The sequence below is a fragment of the Hippopotamus amphibius genome, chromosome 3 (assembly GCF_030028045.1).
Source record: "Hippopotamus amphibius kiboko isolate mHipAmp2 chromosome 3, mHipAmp2.hap2, whole genome shotgun sequence".
Lineage (NCBI taxonomy): Eukaryota > Metazoa > Chordata > Mammalia > Artiodactyla > Hippopotamidae > Hippopotamus > Hippopotamus amphibius.
In genome coordinates, this window is record NC_080188.1 from 138,873,726 (window position 1) to 138,894,978 (window position 21,253).

Sequence of the window (21,253 nt, forward strand, 5' to 3'; positions counted from 1 at the left end):
AAGTGTAATGGGCAGGGCATGAGCTCAGGAACTAGATGGACCTGAGCTTGAACAGGCTACTGCTTGTTCTGTGGCATTAGGCAAGTTATTTAATCTTCCAGAACCTCAATTTTCTTATCTATAAAATGAAAATAACCCTCCTTGCAGCATTGATAAGAGGATGAAATAAGAGTGCAGATAAAGGGGCTTCCCTGGTGGCATAGTAGTTAAGAATCTGCCTGCCAATGCAGGGGACATGGGTTCGAGCCCTGGTCGGGGAAGATCCCATGTGCCATGGAGCAACTTAGCCCGAGCACCACAACTACTGAGCCTGTGTTCTAGAGCCTGCAAGCCACAACTACTGAGCCCACACACTGCAACTACTGAAGCCCACGTGCCTAGAGCCCGTGCTCTGCAATGAGAAGCCACTGCAATGAGAAGCCTGCACACTTTAATGAAGAGTAGCCCCCACTCTCTGCAACTAGAGAAAGCCCAAGCACAGCAATGAAGATCCAACGCAGCCAATAAATAAATTAATTTAAAAAAAGATTTTTTTAATTTTAAAAAGGAAAGCAGGTAAAATAGAGAATGAATGAGAATAAGTATTTATTTTGTACCTACTATGTGCTAGGCACTTTGCATACATTCCTTCCCAATTTTTCAAATCCTTATAATATAGGAGTCCTCTATGCGTTGTCTGTTTTCCTGACCAGATTTAGTCATAATCACCGAGGCCCTGTGACTAGGGCAGGAAGCCCTTTGGGTGTTCCCTGGCCACCCCCGAATGAGGGCTGGAGTTGGCGTTGCTGCCCTGAGTCTGACATCCATCATTCCTGCGGTAACTGAGTCCCTGGGTCCTTTGAATCCTTACATTTTCCCAGATCATGTGGCCAGTTTGTGCTATCAGTTTGTAACTTTTTTACTTGCATCTCAGATGGTCTTGAATCTCTGTCCTGAAGCCAAGCCCTCTTTTCTGGGGCCCTGACCTGCTTAGTCCTGGCCAATTCTCTCCCACTCGCACATTTTTTCCGCTGGAAACTTGTTTCAAGCTAGACAGAGCGACAACATTCTTATCTGCCAAGAAACACCACTCCCTTTCGCATCTTACTCTTCCCCCACTTCATCATGTCAGACCCTGCTCCCCACACCCTATCCTCCTTGGATTCCATCCCTTGGTTTGAATGAAGCTGTGTCTGTTTTATTCCTTTGGACATTTTAATTTGAGCTCTGGTTACACCCCATTTTGCCTGAGTCCATATCCCCAAATCCTCCCTAACAGTCTCACAGTGAGATGGGTTCTGATGACTCAGCTACACATATACTCCCCAACTCTCTGCCCCGCTGACCTACGCCGCTCAAGTCTCATCATTTGTGGTGCCCGAGCCCGCAGAGGACTTGAAACCCTCGCGGTCCAGACCCACTCCTTCTAGGTCTTGTCTCCACATTCCCCAGGAACAGTTAGGACTAACTAGGAACAAAGAAAGTTTACTTTGAAATCCATGGGACTTAGCCATCTTCTTAATGGTATCCAAGTCCAAGGTGTTGAGCCGGATGTCCACTGTGAAGTGGTGAAAGGGGACAAAGTCTCCACTTCGGCAGTGGTCACACCTGTGGGCGTTTTCTTCCAGAAAGCGGGCACATTTCAAGTGCATGGCTTTCTTCTGGTCCTTCAGCCACAGCTCATAGGCTGTTTTCTGCATCATCGGGCTGCAGAATCGAATGATGTGGCACTCTATCACCTCGCTCTCCAGCTCACGGAGCTCTTCCTCCTCGCCGTGGGCTAGAGAGGACGGAGAGGCTGTGAGCAACAAGTCAGCCCCTGCTACAAAACACAGATCAGTTCTTTTATCGAGATGCGCCTAAAACTCAAGGAAATATGGGTCACATCCGGGCTCTACTTACCCATTCCTTTGGTGGGCAGATTCAGAGAGAGGGAACGATAATGCACCTCAAAGGAGCCCACGTTCCGTTTCAGGGCCATTCGGAGCTCCTTGCCATTCCGGAAACAATCAAAGACGTTGGATTCCACGAGGGTTGCCAGGGCATTAATCATCATTTTCATGTTCCAGCAAGGGAGAACCTCAAACAACAGCTCCGTAGTGAAGGTCAGGCCAGTGATGGCGGCACATCTCACCAGCATCTGGTGGGACAGGCTCATGCTATCCAGCTGGACCAGAGAGATTTCTGCAGGTGGAAAGCCACACAGTCGGGAACTGGGCATCCGTCTTTATCAAATACATTCTAGAGATGGACACCTGCTCTGCTCTACAGTTCTTGTTCACAGAACCGTACCCAGCGGAGCTAAGCCAAAACAAGTATATTAGTACCTACTTCACAGATAGCACTTGTGTCGGGAATATAAAAGATGGAGATGCTATGACCTAAAAATATGCATGTCCCTTTGTAGAGACATGGATGGACCTAGAGACTGTCATCCAGAGTGAAATGAGTCAGAAAGAGAAAAACAAATATCGTATATTAACACATATATGCAGAATATATAAAAATGGTACAAATCAACCAGTTTGCGAGGCAGAAATAGAGACACAGATGTAGATAACAAACATATGGACACCAAGTGGGGAAAACGGGGGTGGGAGGGAATGAATTGGGAGACTGGGATTGCCATATATACATTACTAATAAGAAAAAAAAATATGAAATTGTGCACTCTAAATATATGCAACCTATTGCCTGAATCACTTTGCTGTATAGCAGAAATTAACACAACATTGTAAATCAACTATACTTCATTAAAAACAATATTGATTAAAAGCAACTAAGCTAATCCAGCTTGCTACTTTAGTAAGACATAATGAATGAAACACAAATGATGCTCTTTTGGAGACTGAAAACTTGAGGTCTCCTCCCTCTACTAAACGTTTGAAGTTGAATATTTTACAGATGTCATGGATTGGAGCTGAATGCATACTAGATCATTGCTTGAAGTTCATTTTTCTTGAAATGAATAATAGTACATCCCTGACATAAATTCCCTTGTTTGTCATTTCTTATAGAGGTAGATAGTAGAAAAAGTTATCAGTGTTAGATTTTCTCTCTCATTATTTGATTTCTGTTTAATTGAAAATGTACTATACCTCTTTTATGCAGTTGAATAAAACTTTGTTCAAATCAGACCCCACAATATGCACAAGGGGGAAGGTGGCTCCTATTTAGAAGCAGAAAAGTCAAGCCTACAATGGAGCCTTCCCGTTGCCCGGACAACACAAAACAGACAACAAGGCCAGTCTTCTATCTTCCTTTCTCCTTTGTTGAAGACATCCTAGAGAAAGCAAGAGGGAAATCTAGGGCCTGGAAAATGAACACCAGGTCAACTTTTCTTTACCTTTTAATGATGCTGGTGGTGACAAGTTTTTCAATCTGACACCGCTAACAAGGTTGCAGACGTCTTCATTTCCCTCCTCAAGACCGAAAGCAAATATTTTTAAGTCCTCTGTTGGCTTAGCAAAATTCTCTATAGAGAAGTAAAAGGGAAGAAAAGTTGAGAGTCATTGTCCTATTATTATCTGGATTTTCCAATAAACTTCGAGATGGGTCTCATGTGAGAAAGAGCAGCAGAGATGTGTGTTGGCTCCTAAAGTATCCTGAATATTGTGTTTTAAGTAAAACTGATATATGAAAATAGAAATTTACTCGAAACATGTTTTTCCTCCCCTCCCCCCCAAGAAAAAATAATTGGTAATAATTACTGGATGTCTTCCATAATACATACAGTTTTACAAAAATTTTGATTTGAAGATTATCAGGATGAATCTTACAGTTTATACTATATACTTACATATATACTTGTATGCACATTGAAATACTCACACTCAGAGGCAACCACATTCTGTGGAAGACTGTACTCTACTTAAGATGTGGTTTTTGGGACTTCCCTAGTGGTGCAGTGGTTAAGAATCCACCTGCCAATGCAGATGACACGGGTTCGAGCCCTGGTCCAGGAAGATCCCACATGCTGCAGAGCAACTAAGCCCGTGTGCCACAACTACTGAGCCTGTGCTCTAGGGTCCGCAAGCCACAACTATTGAGCCCACGTGCCACAGCTACTGAAGCCTGTGCACCTAGAGCCTGTGCTCTGCAACAAGCCACTGCAATGAGAAGCCTGCACACCTCAATGAAGAGTAGCCCCCGCTCGCTGCAACTAGAGAAAGCCCGCACTCAGCAACAAAGACCCAACACAGCCAATAAATGTTAATTAATTTTTAAAAAATTAATAAATAAAACTGCCTTCTAAGATACCAAACTATCCATTAATTTAATTCAAGTACCATTAAATCCATTAATTTAATTCAAATACCAACTGGGCATCTGCTATGCACCAAAATACATCAAAAAATGAGACATTATTCAAGATCAAGCCAGATGACTACCTATCACTGGGTGAATAAAAATTCAGGGGAAAAAAAAGATGTGGTTATTGTCAGAAAGAGATATTAAAAATGCTGAAGTTTGAATAGTAAGCTTGCCTAGTAATTTCTTCTCCTGGTACTCCAAAATGCATTACTTATTTGTCTCTCCAGTCAAGTTAACACTTGAGTTGCAAGACACTGAAATAGGTGATGTCGAATATGAGGGTGAACATAACTAAGTTCCTGACCTCCTGGAAAGATAAGGTACATACACATAAAGAGCCAGATGATCAGGCAGTAAACAAGTGCCACGTGAGGAGGCACAGACGGTGAGTGTTGGAGAGTTCATATCAACACAGTATAGGCTCTTTATGCACCATACGTGTGGAGGCTATAAATGTGGCTAATGCATGCCCCCAGCCCTCAAAGAACTTAAAATGTATGGAGACAGATATTTAGGTAACTAATCACAATATAGGAAAAGTGACTTAAAAGCTAAAGAGCAAAGAGGAATAGAGAAGAAAGAACAATTAATTCAGTCTTGGTGGACTCAGGAAGGCTTCAGGGAGAAAGAAGTATTTTGATTGAACCGTAAAGAAGGAAGGGGTATTTCAAGTGGAAAATAGAACGGTGATCAATGCAAAAGCACAGGAGCCACGGAGCACTTTGCAATTTAGGAGAATGTAAAGAGGCAGTGTGGCTAAACCACAGTGTGTGGAGTGCTGAAGTGCAAGATGTACGTGGAGAGAAAGTTTGATAGCAGAGTATGGAGGGCATTCAACATCACACTATGAAGCTTGGACTTTATTCTATAGACAATGGGGAATATCCCAGGTTGGATAGTAGTAATCCAACCAATTATTTTTAGGAAGATAACACTGGAGGCAGCATATAGGACAGGGCAAGAGAATAGGAAAGTCTGTAAGAAGCTATGACAACGGACTATCAAGAAGTGATGATGGAGAGACTTCCCTGGTGGCTCAGTGGTTAAGAATCCACCTTCCAATGCAGGGGATGTGGATTCGACCCCCTGATCAGAGAACTAAGCCCACACGCTCTGGAGCCCAGGCGTGCCACAACTAGAGAGAAGCCTGCGCGCGTCGCAACGAAAGATCCCGCGTGCCACAATTAAGACCCGATGCAGACAAATAAATAAATATTTAAAAAAAGAAAAGAAGTGATGATGGAGAGGACTAGGCCAGTGATAGTGCAAGGAATATTAATGATATTGAGGAAATGGGATCCAGGGAAGGTCGTGATGGAGGTGAGAGACACATATGTGTTGCCAGTAGTCCAGCTGGGAAATGCAGGAGGAGATACGGTACGGCAGGGAGGGTGATGCATTACATTTCATATTGGTCGGGTGTGGGGAGATGTAGAGGACAGTCCAACGGGCAACTGGAAATATGGATCTGGAATTCAGAGTGAAGTTATGGTTGGAGATTAGATACACACACACACTCACATTCACCCTTCACACAGAGAAGGCTGGAGGATAAACGAAAAACTGAAAACAAGTGGGGAGAGAGTACTGAGCTAACAAAGAGGAGGGCTAAAGAGACTGTGATGAATGCCCTCACTGGAGTAGCAGACCTCAAAGGGAGAGGGGCCAAGCTGAGGACTGGTCAACGAGGTAAGCGGGGGAACAGGAAGAACTCAGGATCAGGGAAGCCAAGGGAGGGTAGCATGCCCAAAGGGGGACCAGGTGTGAGTGCGTGTGTCATGGGGGTAGGAGAGTGGCGATCAAGAACATGGCCTGACAGGGAGTAAGTACCCTGGTGGTATAGTGCTTAGGATTAGGTGTTTTCACTGCCGTGGCCTGGGTTCAATCCCTGGTCGGGAAACTGAGATCCCACAAGCCACTTGGCTAAAAAAATACACACACACACACACACACACACACACATACACACATACATATGTGTATACACACACACATATATAATACATATATAATATGATGACCCATGCTCTTTTATGCTTTCTTATTTCCCTTTTTGGGACCTGGCACTGTGATCACCTTTCTTCATCACTCAACCAATATTAACTGAATGCCTCTCGGTATGGGACCTCATTCTTGGATTGGAAATTCAGGAGTGTATAAGACTTCCTGCCTCACAGAGCTGACATTCTCACAGTGGAAGACAGACAATAACCAATAGATAAATACATTAATAGGAAAACCTCATCATGTGCCTCCGTCCCCGGTGATAGAGACTGATGAGACAGCGAAGGGTGAGGGAGGCATGGTCAGAGAAAGTGGCTGTGAGGAGGTGACACCTGCGCTAAGGGAGAGCGGGAGCAGGCATGTGAAATGCCCAAGGAGAGGGAGCAGAAAGGGGCTCGGGGTGTTAGAGGAGCAGAAATGCGGCTGGAGCCCGTTTCAGGGATGGGTGAGGCCACAGAGGGGGTGGAGAGCAGCTCCCGCAGGGGTCTCCAGTCCAAGGTAAGGAGTTTGGATCTCACTGTAAACTCAATGCGAGACCACTAAAAGTTGTTTGGATTTTTAAAAAATTCTTCTATTTGGTAAGTTTCAAATTCATCAAAAGCTGTAAGAATAACACCATAGTCTTTATTCAAATTCAACTACTGTTAACATTTTGCCCCATTTGCTATATCCTTCGTTCTCGCTATATGCACATATTTTTTCTGAAGCATTTCATTTGAGTGTTAAGTTGCATAATTCATGCCCTTTTCCCCCCAAATACTTTACTCTGAATTCCCCAAGAATAAAAACATTCTCTTACATAAGTAGAATATGCTTATCTTCAGAAAATTTAACATTGATACAATAATTTACTGTCCATATTCCAGTTTTGTCGACTGACTCAATAATGTTCTTTGGCATTCTCTTTTTTTTTGTAAACAGCCCAGGTGTCCTCCAACAGATGAATGGAGGTATGTCCATACCCTGGACCACTGCTCAGCAACTAATAAGACCAAACTATTGATACACACAACAACCTACCTAATCTCCAGAGAGTTATGCTGAGCGAAAAAAAAAAAATCTCAAAAGATTACATATACTGTATTATCCCATTGATAAAAATTCTTAAAATGACAAAATTATAGAGATGGAGAACTGACTAGCAATTACCAGGGGTTAAGAAGGAAGTAGGGGTGGGAGAGAAGTAGGGGGTGGCTGTCACAGGGCAGCACGAGGGAGCCTCATGGTGATGCAAATGTGGTGTATCTTGACTATATCAATCTTAATATCCTGGTTGTGATATTATGCTGTAGTTTTGCTGATGTTACTACTGGGGAAAACTAGGTAAAGAGTATGTTATTTTTTAACAATTGTCTGTAAATTTATAATCACCTCAAAAAGTTCAATTTAAAAAACCAATGAGACAGCAAAGTATTATTGTATTCAGTCACTTCATTTATACTCCAAGAGGTCCGCAGAATGCATACTGTGGTGTCAGACAGAGAGAAGGTGCTCAGTAGATGTTTGTTGAATGAATAAATGACAGGATTTGAGTTCCTGTACCCCTCATTTTATAGCAGGTACCTGGCAATAAAGGTTGCGACTAATCCCAAAATACCAGCTATGAAACGGCATATGTGGAACTGGCACTCTGGACTCCTAACTGCGAGGTCAAAATATTCTTTTGATTACACCTTTTTTTAAAAAATAAATTTATTTATTTATTGGCTGCATTGGGTCTTCCTTGCTGCATGCGGGCTTTCTCTAGTTGCAGCGAGCAGCAGCTACTCTTCACTGCGGTTTACGGGCTTTTCATTGTGGTGGCTTCTCTTGCTGTGGAGCCTGGGCTTGAGGTGTGTCGGCTTCATAGTTGTGGCACGTGGGCTCAATAGTTGTGGCTTATGGGCTCTAGAGCACAGGCTCAGTAGTTGTGGTGCACGGGCTTAGTTGCTCCGTGGCATGTGGGATCCTCCTGGACCAGGGCTTGAACCCGTGTCCTCTGCATTGGCAGGTGGATTCTTTTTTTTTTTTTTAATATCGAAACAATAGTGCTTTATTGGTAAAAGGTTAGTTTCAATGGATACAAAATTGCTGTGTAAAATAAGTTTTCAAAATACATTTTTATAGGTGAGGATTATCTCTTAGTAAAAGAGCAAGTTATCTATTAGCAAAAGTATTTAGATTTGGGCAGCAAAACAAAACGGAATTTAAAACTGTAACAGCGTAAGTCCCTAGGTCCACCCACCCCCACATAACCATTAGGTGGCAGCTAGCACTAAGTGGTAGTTTTACTATATAGGGCTTACATCAACTGCTTTCAAGTGCTGCCACACCCCCACCCCTTTTTAAAAACAGCTTTTACTAGCATAGTTAATAAATGGACAGGCGGATTCTTAACCACTGCGCCACCAGGGAAGTCTCTGATTACATCTTTATACTCTCTTTTCATGGAAGAGATGCTATCTCTTAAACCTTCATGGTCTCCTTTGTATCAAAACATAGTTTCTTTCTCTTTCTTTCTTTCTTTTTCTTTCTTTCTTTCTTTCTTTCTTTCTTTCTTTCTTTCTTTCTTTCTTTCTCTCATTTTTTTTGCTAGCATATGATTTTTTCTTCTCATCACTGCCATCTCCATAAACAACTAGTATATCCACCACACTCATTTTCTTATTATTCACTTTAACTTTAATCCTCTACATCCCAGCTTGCATCCTGACCCCATCCCCCAACCCCCACCCTTCTACCTTCACTAAAACTGTTTTCTTAAAAATTACAACTGGCCTCTTTGTGCCATCATCTCGAAGTTCATCCTTCTGTATGTCTCTGTAGCATGAGAACCTTGTTGACAATTCACTTTGTGCTAATAACTTCACCTCTGGAAAACAAGTTATCCTTTCCCCAGATAACATCTACATCCCTTGACAGTTCCAATTCTGAGCTTTAAGATTCTCAGGTGTGCTTTCATTTCTGTTACAGGTCTACATTTTTTCTCCCAGTTCAGTGAGTCCTGGGCAATGTTAAGTTCTCTCACAATCTTCAATATTAAGTTCAACGTTCTTTGCCTCCCCAAAGCCTCTGTCCTTATAGGAAGCAGCATATGGAAAAGCCCACTCTTGCCACCCTCTCTGAAGAAGGAGAGAGGGAGAAAGAACCATTATTTTGGGACTTACTGAACAAGTTATTCCAGGTCACGTTTGTCTTTTCCTCAGACTCTATTGCTTGGAAAACAAGTACCCTGTGATGGTCCAGGTTTTTAAGCAATTCTTCACAGTAAAATGGAATCCCACAGCTTCCTTCTACCAGGTACCTGTGGTGGAAACAAGGCAATCTATTTATATCAAAGAACCATCCTTAAGGAAGGAAAAATATTTGAGTCTTCTCAATGACTTGAAAATAATCGCTTCTCTTTCTCCATTTATTTTGGTTTGTTTTCCATTTTTAGGTATTGCTTTTTCTTTTTTCTTTCATTTTTAAAATTACATAATAAACCATTTAAATCTTTCCAAAGTCAAAACTATGTAATAAGGTACATCCTCAGTTTTGCTTCCCTTCCTCACCCTATAAGTAACCATTTAAATTAGTTGCTGGTTTATCTTTTCAATGTTTCTTTTAAAAACTATAGAAAATGCACACACGTATTTCAACCCCTTCCTTAGATAAAAGACAGCATGTTATACATGCTGAACACTAGGCTCCCCCTTGTTTTTTCACTCAGCAATGTATCCTGGTCATCCCTGAATATTAGAGGGATGACCAGGGCTGACCTTTCTTATTTCTATTCATAGCTATGTAGGCTCTATCATGTGAATACATGCTAGTTTATTCTAACTATCCCCTTAGAGATGGACATTTGGGTTGTTTTCAGTCTTTTGACTAGTACAAATAATGCCTCAATAAAAACTGTGGACGTATGTCACTTCATATTTTTGTCACTATACTTTTTTAATTAAAATTTTTTTATTGAAGTATAGTTGATTTACAATGTTATGTTAATTTCAGGTGTACAGCAAAGTGATTCAATTATATATACATATATGTATTCCTTTTCAGATTCTTTTCCCTTATAGATTATTACAAAGTATTGAGTATAGTTCCCTGTCAATACATCTTTGAGATAGATTCCTAGAATTGGGAAGGCTAGATCAAAAAGTAAATGCATATCTATAATAAATGTATATTATGCATATATAATAAATATATACATATTAAATAAATAAATACAGAGAGAAAGAGAGAGAGAGATAGAGAGACAAATGGAGAGACACACCAAATTCATGCCTGGAGTTGTTTAAAATGAGACTTTGTCCATGACATCGCGCTTCCAGAAGCAAGGCAACCTCATTAGAAAGAACAGATACAGATACCGAGATGGGCTGGAAACAGCCCGCTAAGGAAGAGGCACTGTCCGTATTGTTAAGGGGACTGCTGTCAAGACCCCAGTAGAGGAGTCACCGAGCAGCACAGAAAGCACTGACGTCAACATCCACCATGACAAAGAACACCAGTATCAGACCACGTTACTGCCAGCGACTAAGACCTTGCTCTGTTGTGAGTTGGGGTCTTTAGTGTTTACCAGTTTGCCTTTCATGTCCCTTGCCCATGATGGTGCCCTTAGTCACTGGGGGTTACAGTGAGTGTACCCATACCCTGCATGATGAAGGGGAAACAGAACTGATCTCCTAAGCAACATCTGAGACGGGGAACAGGGACCATAACAAGGGAAAGGTGAGCAGCAGCAATCCTACCAAGCACGTTCAGCGGCCCCTTTGAAAGGCAGGAGCAGCAAGAATACTGAAATGGGCGCTTCCAGACACATCTTAAAGAATCCGATGAAGTCCGGACCTGGGGAATGTGTGCAGGTGTCAAGGCCTCAGGATAGAGGTGGGTTACTCACCTGGCTAGTTCTCTGGGGATGCCCCTGACGTTGAGGTCTAGGCAGACCTTGTTGAGGATGTCCTCGGGCTGCACAGCTCCAAGGGTGACGTAGGTGGTGTTCCTGTTCTTCATCATGGCGCTGGCAGCTGCACAGGGTATGCCAGCAAAGGGAGACAGGGACATGATGATGAAGATGGGAACAGACCGGATAAGCTTCTCCATAAAGGTCCAGGAGGCCGGATCGATAAACTGGCCCTCATCAATGATGAAAATAATCCTTTCCTCTTTCACTGTCTGGACAAGGTGTAGAAACAGAAAGAAAAGTGCTGTAAGACTTCAGCTTTGTTTTGTTTTGTTTTGTTTTTGGGGGGGGTGGGGGGCAGCTTGCAGGATCTCAGTTCCCTGACCAGAGACTGAACCTGAGCCACGGCAGTGAAAGCACCGAATCCTAACTAGACCCCTAACCAGGGATCTCTCAGGACTTCCATTTTTTATACACATGTATGGGTATGCATGTGTATCCACTGAGTTTTGTGCAGCTAAGTTAAATCTTTTCTTTTCAATAACATTGTGTTAATTTAGATTCTGCCAACTTGGAATTTGTGGCAATTGGGACAGAACCGGCTGGAGTAGACTCATACAGGGTCAGATCTTTGTGTAAACATAATGTAAATGTATAGGCTAGATGGCGTTGTAGTAGAGTTGAACACTCATTATATAAAAATAACTGAGATTTACTTCAAGTCATTCTAATCTATTGAAAAATAAAGGTCTCCTGGAAATACCTACTTGACATTTACTCAATCAACATCTATTCAACACATACTTTCCAAGCATCTGCTGGGCCATGTGCTGGTGGCAGAGTGCTGAGAAGAACTGACCTGGTCCTTGCCCTCCTGGCAGTTTATGCTGTTCTAGCTTGAACTACAGCATATGTTACACTTAAAGACGGATCATGTGTCTCTTTTCTTGCGTAGACTACCTTTCCCTAACTAGTGTGAATTATTTATTTACTCATTAAGCATTTATTGTGCATCTGTTAGGGACAGGTGCTGGTCTAAGTGCTGGGGATGCCGTATTAGACAAAATACAGGGCGTACATTTTCATGTGAGCCCCTGCAGAGTGGGCCCTGCATGTCCACTGTGTGAGATGCCTAAATGGAGAAACACTTCCTCGCTCTAACTGCTCCAGGCTGCTCTTGGCTTCTTTCAGTTCCCTCTGAGAAGAGATTGGGTTAAGCCATTCTTTCCCTCTATATGTTTTTATAAACCAAAAAAGCAAAGGCTACTTTGAAATTTCAAATTTCAGAAGATGATCATTATAAAATATCATAGTCTGCCTTATCACATATACAGAAGTCTCCTCTTACAGCCCAATCTCTCACCAGATCGCTAGCTCTTCACTGACCCTGAAAACATTTTAATGAACAGGGGTTAGCACCCCATTGTTTTGTATTTGACTAATATCTTTAAAACTATGGGGCAGTTAGAAATGAGAGTTTTAGTCATACGATGGCCTTGTCAGTGAATTATTTGTGAATTGAGGAGAGTAAAGCAGGAACCAAAAAGCCCGCATGAATGCAATAGCACATCATTGGTCCCAGCTTCTTCACATTTAAAATGAAGGGATTGAAATATGACTCAGCCATTTAAAAAAAAGAACGAAATAATGCCATTTGCAGCAACGTGGATGGACCTAGAGATTATCATACTGAGTGAAGTAAGTCAGGCACAGAAAGACAAATATCATATGATATCACTTACACGTGGAATCAAAAAAAATGATACAAATGAACCTATTCACAAAACAGAAATAGAGTCACAGATGTAGAAAACAAACTTATGGTTACCAAAGGGGAAAGGTAATGGGGATAAATTAGAAGGCTGGGGGCTTCCCTGGTGGCACAGAGGTTAAGAATCTGCCTGCCAATGCAGGGGACATGGGTCCAAGCCTTGGTCTGGGAAGATCCCACATGCCACGGAGCATCTAACCCCATGTGCCATGACTACTGAGGCTGTGTGCCACAACTACTGAAACCCACACGCCTAGAGCCAGTGGTCTGCAACAGGAGAAGCCACCGCAATGAGAAGCCCGCACACCACAACAAAGAGTAGCCTCCACTCACCACAACTAGAGAAAGCCCAAGCAAAGCAATGAAGACCCAACACAGCCAAAAATAAATAAATAAATAAATAAATAAGTTTATGTAAAAAGAAAGAAGGGTGGGATTAACATATACACACTACTATATATAAAATAAATAACTAATAACCTATTGTATGCCATATATACATTACTAATAAGAAAAAATATCAAATTGTACACTTTAAATATATGCAGTTTATTCTATGTCAATTATATCTCCATAAAAGTTCTTAAAAAAAAAGAACCTATTGTATAGTACAGGGAACTCTACTCAATACTCTGTAATGACCTATATGGGAATTGAATTTTTAAAAAAGTAGATATATGTATATGTATAACTGATTCACTTTGCTGTACAGCAGAAGCTAACACAACATTGTAAATCAACTGCACTCAAATAAAAATTAATTAAAAAAATAAAATAAAATGAGGAGATTGAATCGGGTGCTCTCTGATATGAATAAAAGCCAACACTTACACTGTACCTACTACATTCCCAGCACTGTGTGATGTGCTTTCATAAATTAACTCATTTAAAATCTTCATAACATTCACAGGAGGTGGCACTATTGAATCTATTTACTGAGAAAATTTAGACACAGAGAAGTAAGCCACTTGGCCAAGGTCGTACTGATAGTAAATGATTCAAAGACTGTCGTCATAGTACAAAGTACAGCTTTACTCATGGGTTCCAACCAGACTGTGGACCGGAACTAACTGAGATGTTTTAAAACAAAAACAAACAACTAAGCAGATTCCTAGGCCCAAACCAAGCCCTATTCAATTTGGGGTAGAACTCATAAATCCATATATTTTATGAAGCTTCCTGGAGACTTGTGATGTAAACAGTCCAAAGCCTGACATTTAGAAACTACTGATATAGCCTTATTTGCCTGCAGTGGAAAGGAAGTTGTATTATAAACTTACACAGTGCCACCAGCCTGAATTGTTTACTTATTATGTGCCAGACACTCTGCTGGCCAAAAGTGACCCCAAAATGAGTAAGAGGCTCCCTCTCATCAAGAAGCTCACAGTCTCCTGAGGGGGAGAGACACGTACATAAGTAGCGAATTGCAATACAGTATGGAAAACATAGTAAGAAATAGGTTCACAGTGTTAGAGAAACACGGCGGAAGAGGAATTAGTCATGCCTTGTGATTTGGGGGAGTTCTCATCGAAGAGGTGACATCAGTCAACAATGAGTAGCATTTCCCCAGGTTAAAAAAAAAAAAAAAAATCTTTTGGCTTTTGTCTCATCAGTATTGAGAATGATTTGGATAGTACAGAGCAGAGGTTGGAGCAATTCGCACACACTTTGGCCGTGATGTGGAGGTGGAGTGGAGATGTATGAGGCACAGAGACCAGTTGGAAAGCTGTGGAAATAGTCCAGGAAGAGAAAGCGCCTGAGCTACAGTAGGGAACGGAGGCTGGGGAGATTCCAGAGTCAGTCTGAGGTAGACACAGTAGGACTTGGCAACGGAGTAGATGCGGAAGATGTGTCAACTGGTGAGAAAGGGAGCAAAGGTAACTTTAAATGACGTGTGAACGAGTTTGCTATTAACTAAGGCAAGGGTGAGGGTGAGGAGGCGGGAGACAGGGCACTAGGGCAGAAAAAAAAATGAACTCAGTGTTAGACACTGAGCTGACGGTGCGTCCCCATATCCAGGTGCAGCACGGAGAAGCTTCTTGAAACTATGGTTCTGGTGCTTATAAGAGAGCTGGGGAATGGGGTATAAAGTTGGTGATCATCCACACATAATGGACGGTCGTGATGTTACTCAGAGAGAAGAAGCTGTCATTGGTTGAGTGTTTCCAGCGAAAGAGGCAATATTCTGAGTGTTTTCCACGTAATCTAGACATTTAAACCTTACAACCCCATGAGCTAGGTACCATTATTTCCTCATTTTATAGAAGATAAAGTAAAAGCATGGACAGGTGGAGTCATTTGATCAAGGTTACCCAGGTAGCAAGTGATAGGCCCAAGGGCTCAAACCTTGGTAGTCTGACTACAGAGACTATATATATAAACCGTTTAATAGACTGCATCTCATACAGAGGGAGAAAAAAAGAGGACTGGTTTTAAGGAGAGGCCAAACTCCCAGGAGGAATATTAAAGGACTCCTTTTGAGTACAGCTAAATTCTGAACAGACTCTTAGCTTGAGGTTTGGAAGGATGAAGGAAAATGAAACACTTTGGGTTAAAACTCTCACATGTTTCAAAGCTTCTTGCCATTGGAGTCTGAACCCTTGAGGCCACCTGGCCTTGTGGTGAGGTGCCCAGTTTTCCCCTCCCCATTATTTGACCCACAGGTGCTCTTACTTGCTCCAAGATCTTCATAAACAACGCTTCCAGCTGCTTTTGCTTTCTCACAGTGCTCATCTTGGAAACCTCTCGTGAAATAGGGAACTGTACAAAGGATTATGAGAACATTGAATATGGGACAACAGCAGAGGGAACTACTAGTTGTATGACTTTGGCAATGCACTTTACTTTTCTGTGCCTTAAAATCCTCCTGTGTTAGATAACCCATAACATCTCTTCCGGGTCTAATACTCTGTCACTGAACCTAAGAGATACAGGAAAGAACAGGGCACCCTCTTGCCTTTGCATTGCAGTCACTGTGGGAGCAGAGTGATTATGTGCCCTGGACTAGCCAGTATAGTACAGCTATGATGTGAAGGTGAGTAAAAAAATGAATCGGTGGGTGGCTATCTGAGTTTTCTTGAGTCTGGTACTAATATATCTCAGGAAGGTGGGTGCTCATTCAAGGACTGGAAGCCATTTCCTTACCCCCCGGATGCTCCAGATGAGAAAAGAAAAGGATAATAAAGGCCAAAGAGATGCAAAGTCATAAAGCATCGGGGAGGAGTGGCCGCACGGGCCCCTTCACTGTTTCTCACAGGAGTCTAACACGAGCTAGTTACCTGCACGTGGAAAATGTCATTAAGAAGACAATGGAACTTTTCATCCAACAGTGGCTTGACTTTATTTTGAAGGTTGGCCTGTCGTTCTTTATAATGTTTGCAAGTATCCAGCCCTAGTACATTGGCCATGAGTATCTGGATGGTGTGAAAGTTTTGATGGAAGCTGATCTTAGTCAACGCAATAGCAATAGTCCTGTTTACAAGAAAGTCAGGAATCAGAGAGAGTTCTTAAATATATTTTTTGAAAACAATAAAGGTTGAAGGAAAGCCCTGACTCTCCGTATTCGGTCGTAATGACAGATTTCCCAAGCTATCTGAGAGCTGTTCTTTATTTGTGCTTCGGATACCCTCCCTTACTTCACTATGTTCTGTTCCTAAGCCCTGAAATGTAACCTAGCTATCCCCTCTTCTCTAGTCCTACCACCGCTGCCTGGGTTCAGGCCCTCATACTCTCACCTACCCCACCTACCAGCTTACCACTACCCCTGCCTGGCGCCGAGATCTCCGACCGTATCACCTTGGTAGAAGCCTGAAGAATCTAGGTAGATGCAAGTCTAGGCTAAGCCTAGACTCCTTTATGTGACATATTAGCCTTTCCAAGGCCTCACTGTCATTTCCTGCCACTCTCTGGCCGGCAGTCTACCCTCCCCCAACAACACACCGGTGAGGGTTCCCTGCACACCCAACTGTTTCTTCTCTTTATGCCTGTGCTTCTGCGGTCTCCTCAGCCGGGAGTGTTATCACTTCTCAGAGTCCCTCCTCATCCCTGGTTTACTGTTCATGTATAATCCCAGCACAGGAGTAGCCTCCTGGAAATCTTCCCTGATGCCCCCAGGCGGGGTGACATACGCCTCTTCCTCGTAGCCTTCACAGCACTCTACTGCATGCTTCTATCACTGTCCTCACCACGTTCCATTTGTACTGTCATCTCTCTCTCCTTCTCTTTTGTGAGAGCTCCTTGAGGGCAGGGGTCAGGTATTATTGGTCTTCAAGGCTTTGAAACTTGTTATGGATTGGTTTATGCCTCCCTTCTCCCCACCCCCCACCCAATATGTTGAAGTCTTAGCCCTTAGTACCTCAGAATGTGACCTTATTTGAGAATAGAGCCATTGCAGATGTAGCTAGGTAAGTTAAGATGAGGTCATACTGGAATAGGCTGGGCCCCTAATCCAATATGACTGTGTCTTTATAAGGGGAAATTTGAATTCCCTGGCGGTCCAGTGGTTGGGACTCAGCACTTTCACTGCTGAGGCCTGGGTTCAACACCTGGTCGGGGAACTAAGATCCTGCAAGCCATGCTGCGCAGCCAAAAAAAAAAAAGAAGCGGGAAATTTGGACACAGACAACACACGTGGAGAAAGTCATGTGAAGATGGAGGCAGAGATGGGGTGATGCTTCTACAAGCCAGTGAGCACCAGTGATTGCCAGCAAGCCACCAGAAGCTAGGAAAGAGGCACAGAACAGATTGTCCTTCACAGCTGATGGAAGGAACCAACTTTATGACACTGGGATCTTGGACTTCTGCCCTCCTGTACACAGAGACGAGATACTTCTGCTGTTTAAGCCACCTAGTTTGTGGTGCTTTGTCACGGTAGCTCTAGCAAACTAATATAGTACTTAGTTCCTGGAACAGGATAGGTACTCAATAAATGATGGAGTAAATGAATAAATGAATGTCTTCTGGGTGTTTTGAATTATCCCCTCAACAAAGTTAAAGATATTTTAAAACTAGACTTTCTCAGGCCTGACATTTAAAAAAATAAAAAGTAGAAACACAGCTAAAAACAAGATAAGACCAATAAGAATTTTCCCCTTAAAGCCTTTAGGTTAGATGGCGAAAGGATGTTGAGACACCATCACCACTGTCTTGGTCACTGTCACTGTTATTGAACACCATGCTGTCCACCTCCATGAGATGCGTTGTCCTAGCGGGAGCCCTCATGGCATTCCTTATATGAACAGAGACAAGCAAGATGAGGTAAGTACATTAGCTCTGCCTTCCAAGGGAAAATCCAGAGGCCTTTCATTCTCTAACCACACTCTCAGGGCTCAGTCCCTGTCACCTACATGGATAAACTTGCATGTTTGCTCTGCACACCAAATCTAGCCTTGGTCTCAACATCTATACCAGTTGTTCTCAAACTGTCTGCACATCAGGAAACTTCAAAATATCCATATCCAGGAGCTTCCTAGGTGCCGCAGTGGTTAAGAATCTGCCTGCCAATGCAGGGAACACGGGTTCGATCCCTGCTCCAGGAAGATCCCACGTGCCGTGGAGCAACTAAGCCCGTGCGCCACAACTATTGAGCCTGCACTTTAGAACCCGTGAGCCACAACTATTGAGCCCATGTGCTGCAACTACTGAAGTCCATGCTCCTAGAACCCATGCTCTGCAATAAGAGAAGCTACGGCAATGAGGAGCCCTCGCACCACAGCGAAGAGTAGCCCCCACTCGCCACAACTAAAGAAAGCCCACGCACAGCAAAAAAGACCTGACACAGCCAATAAAATAAATAAATAAATAAATAAATAAATAAATAAATAAATAAATAAATAAAATATTGATATCCAAGCCCCTCCCGGCATTAAATTAGGATCTCCAGGGGTCACCCCAGCTTCTTATTTTCTCAGTTCAATATGTTTATTATTAATCATTTATTTAGCACAAGAGGCATGACACCCAATAATGATTGATAGATTGTGAACAGTTTACATAAAGCAACTTATATAAAGGAGAGGAGCATTAAAATGAATCAAATTCTTAAGGGTGTCAGGATTCTCTGGATTCACAAAAAAAATGGTCATTGCAAGACACTCACCTGTGGTTCTCACCTTGGGCCAGGTACTCAATTTCCATAAGTATCTGGCTTTTTCCATATCCCGATAATCCTTCATACATCAGGACTCGGCTGCAGTTAGACATCAAAAACTTCTTCATAGTACACATGAAGTATTTGATCTCCTTATCACGTCCTGTTATTTTTATTTTTAAAAAGGGAGCAAACCCAATCAACATAAAATAGTCTAGAGATATAAAAAAAGCACATAGTAATATCGCTTCTAAGAACACCTTGGCTCAGGAGGGAGGGGATATGGGGATATATGTATGAATACAGCTGATTCACTTTGTTGTACAGCAGAAACTGGCACAACAGTGTAAAGTAATTATACTTCAATAAAGAGCTGAAAAAGAAAAAAAAAAAGAATACCCTTGGAGTTTCCGTGTCTTTGTTCATGCACTTTCTTGAGGTATTGTGCACTTTAAATTTTTAAAAAATCTTTCTCTAGAACTTTCCAGTTAACAATGTGGTTTTAAAGGGTTTTGTTTTTTAATTCCCACAAGCTGTGAGGGAAAGGATTCTTATAATGCTCACTACAATGTCCATTTAATTTTAGTGTGGAAAACTGAGACTTGCTTACATTATACAACCAGGAATTAAATCAAGGCTATCTGACCCTAATGCTTATTTTCTTTTCCTTTTTTTCTTTTTCTGTAACACACTAGAAGTAACTATAGATTATTACATTAGGAGATAAATTTATTAAAGTTAGGGTTCCCACATTGAACAATATGGATAAAATATTTTTATTTTTGATTCTGCGAAGGAAATTTGCTCTTTGTAAATGAGATAGTATACTTATCTCAGGGTTACTAGAAGTATTATCAGTGATAAAAAAATTCAATTTGCTTTAAAAAAACCTCATATGTAGATTAATTCTATCATAAGAACAACCTAAATTCTTAGTAAAAATAAATTATAGTTTTTTTTTCTGATTATAAGACTAATACATGCTCACTGTAGAAAATATAGAAATCTTAGAAAAGGAAAAGAAGAAAATAAAAGTCACCTTGGGTTACAACCCTATCAATCTTATTTTTCTCATGTGTTTTTAAATATGTGTAACAGGATGCCCTGACTGAAATCTGAAACTCAGCCTACAATCTTTGGAACCTGAGAGGACAGGAAGGAGTTGGCAGAACTCTAATTTCTGTCAAAGAGCTGGAGATCAAATTGGGTTTGACTCTTTCTTCTTTGCTGGATACATCACTGTGGAGGGCTCATTTTGTTACCCATTGATAGAGTAAATACATACCCAAGTGTTATCTAAAGTCTATTAAGGGCTTCCCTGGTGGCGCAGTTGTTGAGAATCTGCCTGCCAATGCAGGGTCCACAGGTTCAGTCCCTGGTCCGGGAAGATCCCACATGCTATGGAGCAAAGAAGCCTGTGCGCCACAATTACTGAGCCTGTGCTCTAGGGCCTGTGCTCCGCAAGAGGAGCCATCGCAGGGAGAAGCGGACACACCACGAAGAACAGTAGCACCTGCTCTCCACAACTAGAGAAAACCCACAGCAACAACTAGAGAAAGCTCACAGCAACAAAAAACCCAATGCAGCCAAAAAAAATAAAAATGAAAACCAAGACCACTTCTCTAACAAAGAAGGTAAGCATTTATTCTGTAATGTAAATTTCTGGGTAAGATTTAGTGAGAATTACTCTGCAGACCATGTTGTTTCTTTTAAGTGAAACATTTCCTTTCTGAAAATGCATTTGAGTTTCAATTTTGTGAGATGGGTAGTGTTCTTCTTTGGCCTAAAGCTTACACAGGGACTCAGATGATAAGGCCCAGAAGGCCGCAGAGCAGAATTTTCTAGGTTTTTATGCTCTATTTGTACAGAACACATACAGGTAAGAACTTGTGGACTATCATTTTAGGTGCATTCTAAAATGGGGTTAACTCAACTTGCCTTGAAGGATGAGTACCTTGTTTCTATTTAAACAAGGCCTTCGTATCTGAGATTGTTGTATGCATTTTTGACCCTAAAAAAACACTTTTTGTTCATTTTAGTTTTGTTGTCAGTTAAGATATACAATTTCATTTACAAGCACTCTTGTAAAAGAAGTGTATTTCCCATACCTAACCTCTGACAGTCTGTTTTTGGTTATAGCTTTAAGGAAAGATATGTAGGCCTGATTTTTACCTTATACTGGTGAAATCAGTGCAAAAAGGCAACTAGAGGGAATTCTCTAGCA

General features: G+C 41.8%; 1 protein-coding gene across 1 annotated transcript in view; it reads right to left on the minus strand.

The window, feature by feature from the left end:
* The window catches only part of ADCY10 (adenylate cyclase 10), a 78,743-nt gene that overhangs the window by 26,837 nt on the left and 30,653 nt on the right, over nucleotides 1–21,253 (minus strand). The window contains exons 13-20 of the mRNA XM_057727542.1: nucleotides 19,039–19,192; nucleotides 16,220–16,412; nucleotides 15,615–15,701; nucleotides 11,168–11,442; nucleotides 9,444–9,580; nucleotides 3,326–3,454; nucleotides 1,882–2,163; nucleotides 1,469–1,759 (exon numbers count right to left, since the gene is read on the minus strand). Coding sequence (XP_057583525.1) covers nucleotides 1,469–1,759; nucleotides 1,882–2,163; nucleotides 3,326–3,454; nucleotides 9,444–9,580; nucleotides 11,168–11,442; nucleotides 15,615–15,701; nucleotides 16,220–16,412; nucleotides 19,039–19,192 — 1,548 coding nt within the window. The remainder of the gene's footprint in view (nucleotides 1–1,468; nucleotides 1,760–1,881; nucleotides 2,164–3,325; nucleotides 3,455–9,443; nucleotides 9,581–11,167; nucleotides 11,443–15,614; nucleotides 15,702–16,219; nucleotides 16,413–19,038; nucleotides 19,193–21,253) is intronic.